Consider the following 8,216-nt stretch of genomic DNA (forward strand, 5'->3'; position numbering starts at 1 on the left):
AAAAAAAAAAAAAAAAAAAGGAAAGGAAAGGAAAGGAAAGGAAAGGAAAGGAAAGGAAAGGAAAGGAAAGGAAAGGAAAGGAAAGGAAAGGAAAGGAAAGGAAAGGAAAAAAAAGAAGTAAGCAGGGCGGTGGTGGCGCTCCCAGCACTCGGGAGGCAGAGGCAAGCGGATCTCTGTGAGTTCGAGGCCAGCCTGGTCTACAAGAGCTAGTTCCAGGACAGGAACCAAAAAGCTACAGAGAAACCCTGTCTCAAAAATCGAAAGAAAGAAAGAAAGAAAGAAAGAAAGAAAGAAAGAAAGAAAGAAAGAGAGAGAGAGAGAGAGAGAGAGAGAGAGAGAGAGAGAGAGACAGAGAGACAGAGAGAGACAGAGAAAGAAAGAGAGAGAAGTAAATAATAGTAATATTAAAAATAAAAAGTAGAAGCTCACATTCATAAACGAAACTGTAATAGAAAAATTAAATACCAGGATCAGATCTTCCTGTCTTCCTGTAAATCAATTACATCTGAATTATTGAGTATGATCAACCAGGCATATTTTGACAAATTTATTTTAAAAACACATAAATAGCTGGGTAGTAGTGGCCGATGCCTTTAATCCCAGCAGAGGCAGGCAGAGCTCTGTGAGTTCAAAGCCAGCCTGGTCCACAGAGCTGGACAGAATTCCAGGGCAGCCAGGGCTACAGAGAAACCCCATCTCAGAAAAAAAAAAAAAAAAAAAAAAGAACATTTATTTCCATTAGAAGAAATTTAAAGCAGCACATAGGGAAGTAGAGAGGAAAGCTTGATCAACTACTTTGCATGGAACAACCATGTGCTGGTAATTGTTGAAGCTGGATAACTACTACATTCTCTCATCCTCACTAGATATTTAGAAGCAAATTCCAGACATTATTCCTTTCACATTTCATATGGCCTTGGGTCATTTAGAAACCAAGTTGTTTATTTACTACTTCTTGGGTAAATGAAGTTCTGAGATTATTTCATTTTAATTTCCAATATTATTTCAGTTTGGTCCACTTTTTGGACAAGAAATCATCAGTGACACTTTCATCTATGAAATAGCTGAAATTTTGCTTCCACCATTAACACATGTTCATTTCCTGTCGAGAACAGAGCTAACGAACTGATATTTACATAGGTGCTTTCTAATACTCATTATTACTTAAGTCAAGCAAACTAACCTAAGTCTAGAATATAGCTGCAATTTATTTATAAAATGAAAACTTCCCTATGAGATTAGGGAAAGTTTGGTTTAAAAATCTTTTATATCCCTGGCATTGTGGCACAAACTTGTAATTCTAGTACTCTGGAGGCTAAGGCAAGAGGGACCAACAATTTCAGGCCAGACTAGGCTATACTTTAGAATACTGTCAACAAAAACCTTTTATAATAAGATTACAATGATGCAATAACAGTTTTCAAAGCACTTCGGCAATTTTGCATGGACTTTTACTATTCACTACTGACTGAACAGGATGATGACAGTCACTCTAATGAAGTGTCAGATCACAGGAGACACATGGATTAAGCATCTGTAGGTGGAATAATAGTAGATGCATACAGGACCTTCCTAACCCCAAAGTACTTATCCTAAAATGGAAAGAGTGTCTCAATATGCAGCCCAGATTGGTCTTGAAGTTGAGATTATCCTGCCTCAGCCTCTGGAACAGTTGGGACTTACAGGCATGTCCCGACACACCTGGAAAGCATTTGTTTTATTATTTATTAAATGTCTATGCTGCTACCAAGTAAGCTGTATCTTAAGGCACAGGGTCTTATCTAACAACTTGATTTCAGAGATAGAAACACACAAGGCAATTTATTATTGCAGAGACTCCGATGAGACTTAAGTGCACAAGGGAAAAAAAGATTGATATTTACTTAAAATAAAAATTTTCCCCAAAGGTTGAGGATATATATAGCTCAGTGGGAAAGCACTTGCCCAGGCCCCGGGTTCAATGCCCAGTTCATGAGGGTGGAGGGAGAAACCCTTCCCCAATAATTAATTCCACGTTTCCTCACACATTAAAACACAAGTTTATAGTTAAGTGACTTTCACCTCAAACCTGGTAGGAATTATTGGTGACGAGGGATTGCTATCTTTTCCAATAACTAACTAAAAGTTCTACAATCTCCCAATTTCAACCTCTTCGGAAGCTGGCCTCCCCTTCCCACTCAGATTCAGAGAATTACAAGTAAAGAATGAACTCGATAATCTGGCTTAACCGAGCCAAATTAGGGATCCAAACGACCGCAAATGAAAGGAGGTGGGGCATTACCTGCAATTCACACCAGGCGACTTCCACTGTGGTCTCGGTGTCCAGACCTTTGTAGACCGTCTTAAAGGACCCTCTGCCGATTTCGATATCAAATTTGAGGAAGCGCCCGTCATTGGACATTCCCACGGCCTTGGTCTCCAGCTCTTCGATGTCATCCTGTTGCTGGTGGCGTTCCTCCTGCAGCTCTTTAGCGCTGCCGCCACCGCTGCCACTTCCACCTCTGGACGGCGGCTGCTCCTCTTTGCTCCCCACCGGGCTGGGCTGGGACACCGGGCGGTCTTGGCTGATACTGCTGGGGACGGTCGCGGTGGCCGAGCCGACGACGGCTTGTTCCCCAGGGGAGGCAGCGGCTGAAGGCTGCTGAGACACCTGGGAAGCAGCGGCGGCGGTCAAAGTTTCCTCTCGGTGAGGCTCGCGGGGAGCGCTCTGGGGCACCACTGCGGGTACGCTAGGCTGGGGGACAGAAAGGGGGAGGCCCGGCAGCTCCAGCGCGGTGGCATTCGAGTCGCAGATGACGCTCCGGCGGAAGAAGCGGTGCTCCGTGGGGGTGGTGGTGGCGGCCGCCCCACGGCTGTCCTTGTCCATGGTGTGACGGCGGCGCCGGTATTCTTCGGTTCTGCCCATCCCGGAGTCGGCGACCGCGGCCCCCAGTTTCTCGCCCACGGAAGAATCGGAGCTTGAGCCATTCTTGGGGACTGGCGCCGGCGGCGAAAGGAAGCCCGGGGTGCCGCTCTGCTTCTCGGCGGCGCCGCCAGACATGGTCGGTCCGCTGGAGTCAAGGGTGCGGGCTCGGCTTCGTGAATGAAAAGGGGGAAAGGGAGGCCCGGAAAAGCCACCAAGAAGTGCGGGGCAGCGCTCCGACGACTCCCGCTCAGCACTGACAAGACGCCCCGAGGGCGACGCGGGACTCGGGGTCCGGCTGCGGCGGCTGCTGCTGCTGCTGCTGCTGCGGCTCACGGGGCGGGCTCGTCGGCGGGCGAGGCAGGAGCGGAGCCACGGGGGTTAGCGCCGCACAGTCCGCATCCATCCTGCAGCGAGCGGTGGCCGGTAGGGCAGTGGCAGCACCAGCGCCGCAGTCATGAGGGGCAGGGCGCGGGGCCGGCTCCCGGGCGAGCGGATGCGACGAAAGCCAAAGACGGCTAAGCTCCTGCCGCCGCCGCCCGCCGAGCACGGCGGGATAGGCCCTGAGGGCGGAGGCACAGAGCGCGAGGGACGAGCCCCGACGCCGGGCGGTGGCAGCCCGGGGCACAGGAGTGGGAGGGGCCGCGCAGGGGAAGGAGGGCCGCGGCCCGGGTTCCCGGTCACTCGGCCGCCGCCTCAGGCAGCACGCGCCCCAGAGAGGGGGACCAGTCTCACAGGGCGCCCATCACCAGACGCCGAGGGCCGGAGCCTCGAAACCTCGAAGCCTGAGGAGCGGCCCCCCCCGTCCCCGAGGCCTCCCCGCCCGCCCCGGGCCTGGCGAACCTCTTCCCCTCTCTGGCCGGCGCCGGCGGCAGAGGAGGGAGGGAACTGTGGGGAGGGGAGGGCCGCTCACCGCGGGGCCCGGGCTCCGCTACTTCTCTGACCAAGAGGAGAGAAGACCGAAAGAACTGGGAGAAGGGGGAGCAGGGAGAGAAAAGAGCAGTCACCCCACTAGGCGCCTTCTGTCAGCGAAGAAGGGAGTGCGGAATGGCCGAGCAGAAGAAGCGCGTCCGCCCGGGAAACTCTCCGCTTTAAATGGCGCCGACGTCTGAAGCCTCCACACAGCCCGCTTGGACCCCGCCCCCTGCTGCCCGGGGCGGCCCCGCCCACATCGCTCTCGGGGGCTCTCGCGCAGGCGTGCCGAGCTCGAGGCACAATGGGATTGGTAGTTTTAGAGTGGAAACCGTGAAAGGGACCAGGGTGAAAGGCGCCTACCACTTCCGTGATGCCCTGCGATTGTTCTAGCCTAGTACCTCCTGGGAATTGTAGTTCCTTTTTTTGAAAACCGCCCCTTCTGAAAGCCTGATGGGAGCGTCATCGTGGGTCGCTCAATTCCATCCTAAAGTCAGTGCTCTCTACCAAAATCATTATTTAGGAATCAACTGCAAAAGAAGAAAAGAAAGGAGAGGGAAAAAGAAAAAGAAAAAAAAGTCATGAGGAGAGAACGAAAGACTTCCGTCATGTTCTGCTTAAATAGCTCACAGAGCTGCCATGCAATGAAAAATGATCTGTTGTTCGCCTTTAATGGAGAGCCTCCTTAGTGTTGAGTGACTGGGGGTGTGGGAGTGGAGGGGGAAGGCAAAGCTGGATAACCAGAGCCCGAGCTCCAAGACTCCCGGGAAACTTTGTGAAGAGTGCACCAAAAGATCACTGTTGATTAAATGGTTTAGGGAAGACAAACATATTACATCCTTCTCCCCTCCACAACTTGAGACCACATGCTCGACTCCAGTTCCCAGATAAGTACTTTGGCTGCGAAGATGGGCTGCCTACTAAATAAAACCCAAGATCAGAGCGAACCCTCTTGGCTTTGCCAGAAACTTAGCGTGGGGGAGGGGGAACGGGTGACAAGTATGGGAGGAAGTCGGGTTCGAAGATGTCTTCATCTTTGATCTTTGACTACAAACTTGAGAGGGCATAGCTGACTTTCGCCTCTGTAGTTAGGTAAAATTAATTTACCTTTCGTTTTGTTTTTCCCTCCCTCGGTGGCTTAGTGAAACATCCCTTTCTTTACTAGACTTGCATATGTGTACATATGTAATTTATACCAATCGAGAAACCTAGATCCGTACAGTTTACAGTAATAGAATTCTTTTCATCAAAATATCCTTAGTGCTTCCTGGACCACCTTTGCTACTACCTAAGATTATAGTTGTGATGAGCACCAGGGGGCACCAGACAGAGTAGGAAGACAAATTTATGAGCCAGATGGCAGTTATAAGTCTTAACCCAACCGGTGAGAGCGGGAAGCGCTTAAACGTACGCAACCGCACCAGAGCGTGGAGACGCAGCAGTCGCAGCCCGGGACTGGAGCGAGCTCTGAAGCCCGCATTCTCAGTCCAAACCCCAGGGAGAGGAGCAGTAGTTTGGAAGCAGCTAAAAGATTTGTTAACTCACGGTATCTGGATAAACTCCGCTTAGAGAAGTCTTGCTATATGATTAATACCAACTTATCAGAAACGTTTTAAAAAAGAAGTTAGCACTTTTTTTTCTTACCAAACGCTACACTTTAATCTTTAGCATTTGTCTGAAACCAATGGTTGTTAGATTTCATAAAGACAACAGATTGCGAACACTTTAAAATTCAAATGCAGTAGTGACAGCAAGAATACTGAAATATTAGTGCTCTACTGTTTAAGAGAATCATTTAGTTCGCTATAGTAAGGGTAAGTCTGTTCTAGTAAATGTAATTAATGGCTTATCTCCAGACATAAATCTAATGTCAGCAAACGAGGAAATGGCTGTGAAGTGCATTTTGTTTTACTTCTCAAGGCTACTGACTATACTTTTCCCAGTTGCTGCTTCACCAGAGAGAAGTTTGCTTATAGCACACAGAAACTAATTATACAGTGGTGGACTAGAAGGCCAGTAAATCGCAACACTTATTTTTTTGTCTCTACAAAAACAAATTAGGATAGTTCTGTATGGTTGGTTATGAAAGAGTTTTACCTGTCTTTATCGCTTGTTCCTATTTACTAAGACCTGAAACTTCAGTCACACGGCAATGGGCACAACTTCCTTAACTATAACTATGACCTGTCAACATGTTGTTTCAAGCAGGAATACCTAAAATCATTGTAAATAACTTAATAACCATTGACGGTAAAGCCACACTTATCCACACGACGATTTTTCCTACTTAGCTTTACTGTGAACACGGATCACTGTATGTGGGTTAGACTTAAAGTTTATCCTGTAGTGTGGCTAGCTACTACACCTATTTGCTCTTTTCTCTTTATAATGCTTACCCTGATAATTTTCTGTTTCCCATGACTGTAATTCCTGTTAGTACTTTTCTTTTCTCTGGCACTTCAATTACCAAGTTCTCTTCCACCCACACAAAACAGCAGTGACCAGAAGGATCCGAGAGAGCTCAGCACACAGAGAATGTGCTAAGTGTACGGACATTTGACACATTGACATTTAGGTGACAAAGAATGCAAATATTTTCTTCTTTCCCGCCATATTTTGTTTTGCCTCCTATTCCTGTTCAATTTCTTGGTGTATGCTTCTTTCTACTTCCCATCCAAGCATATGTTACGTTTACACAATCTCCTGCCATGGGTAACTCACCAGCAATGAAAGCCAGTGGCAGCTTTGGCTTAGACAGTGGCTGAAATAAGCTGAACACATGTATCTACCTGACCTCGCACGTCACTCCGGTCATAGGGTAGCTTCTTGGTTTGTGGGTGAAAAGGTGCCATGGAGAGGATCTGTCTTTATGTCCCCTCCCCCTCCTCTCCCCTGCCCCTTTGACTTGCCTATGAGTAGACTTTGTTTTCTTTCTGTCATTTGCAACCCTGTTTGGCCTTATTTTAAACGACAGCTTTACAACAGCTTGGACCTTCCAGGTCTAATGGGGACGGTACAAATGTCAACTTGAGCATTACTTCACTCGAGAAACCTCTCTGACCTTTTTACCTAGAAACAATCTTTGCTCCCCACAAATTTCATTATACACTGTTGTTTACCTCCGTGTCATAGATCATCTTCTAAAGGTTGTTTTTATTTAGGCACACATCTTATATTCTTCTGTAAAATAATTGATCCAACAGTTACTTTTATGTCAAGCATTTTACAAAGGGAAGCCTATTTAAACCTCACAACAACTTCTCGGGAAGTAAGCCTTTAAATCTTCACTTTATGAGCAAAACCCTAAGGAATAAAAAGATTAATACAGAAAGATGACTCCACAGTTAAGAGTACTTACTGCTCTTCTAGTAGACCCCAGTTTGATTCCTGGCACCCACATGGTGGCTCACAGCTGTCTATAAGTCCAGCTCCACGGGACCTGATAGACTTTTCTGACATCTACGAGCACCGAGTGTGCAAGTGGTATACCGACATACTTGCAAGCAAAACACCCGTACACGTAAAATGAAATAAAATTAAAACTAAGGTTTTGTCTAAGACAGGAGATTGAGTTCAGACTCGACTAATCTGCCCTTAGAGTTTGTGCTCTAACTGCTGGGCCCAGCATCCTCCAATAATGCTTTCTGCACATTGCAGGCACTAAAGACCCTCAATTAATTTGTGACTCAATTAATCAATAAGACAAAAAAGCTGCTTCTCATAGCTATTTATAGACCATGCCAATTTCAGAAACTCCTTCTGACCCAAACATAGCATTAAAGCAGCTAAGACTGGAAAGGATTTAGGAATAAAATCAATCTGATGATTACTAAAACAAAGCTCTGCCAATACTAACACTGGCAACATTAGAATTCACCAAAGACGCTGCTTCACCACCCCACGCAGGCTAAGCTGAGTTTGACGTCTGTAGAAGCGAAGGTTACACATCACAAAGAACTAAATTGTGGACTGGGAATGTAGATCGGTGGCAGAGTGCGTGCTGCCATGCATAAGGCCTTGTGTCAGATCCCCAGTACAACAAGAACACACACACACAAATCAAATAAATAAATTACATAACTCGTTGATTGAACCCTGGTGTTCCACATGTTCAGCGAGAAAAAGAGCAGGTGTCACATACCTTTGGTTAATGTGAAATTTAATAAGTTAACGTGAAGCACAGAACAGTGCCTGATACAGGCACTTCCATCCCTACAGGAGAGAGAATTTCCTTCCTTCCCATTTTTCAACAAAGCTGAATTAATAGACAAAGCAACGAGGTGAGATGAATGAATGACAGCTGAGAAATATCAGTCAAATTCCACAGGGTTAAGCTATTGTGAATCAGAGGTGTCAAGTCCACTCCCAAGATTCCTAAGGGCAGCTCTCAGTCTTGCAGGAG

At 47.1% G+C, this 8,216-nt stretch overlaps 1 protein-coding gene across 7 annotated transcripts in view; it reads right to left on the reverse strand.

The window, feature by feature from the left end:
* Wnk1 (WNK lysine deficient protein kinase 1) overlaps positions 1-3,041 on the reverse strand; it is a 113,412-nt gene extending 110,371 nt beyond the window's left edge. For all 7 annotated transcript variants that reach the window (XM_050148650.1, XM_050148649.1, XM_050148648.1 and 4 more), the window contains exon 1: positions 2,282-3,041. In XM_050148650.1, the coding sequence (XP_050004607.1) occupies positions 2,282-3,040 (759 nt within the window). In that variant the 5' untranslated portion in view covers position 3,041. The remainder of the gene's footprint in view (positions 1-2,281) is intronic.
* Positions 3,042-8,216: the final 5,175 nt, after the last annotated feature.

The sequence above is a fragment of the Alexandromys fortis genome, unplaced genomic scaffold, assembly GCF_014885135.2.
Source record: "Alexandromys fortis isolate MF-2015 unplaced genomic scaffold, M_Fortis_MF-2015_v1.1 scaffold_59, whole genome shotgun sequence".
NCBI lineage: Eukaryota > Metazoa > Chordata > Mammalia > Rodentia > Cricetidae > Alexandromys > Alexandromys fortis.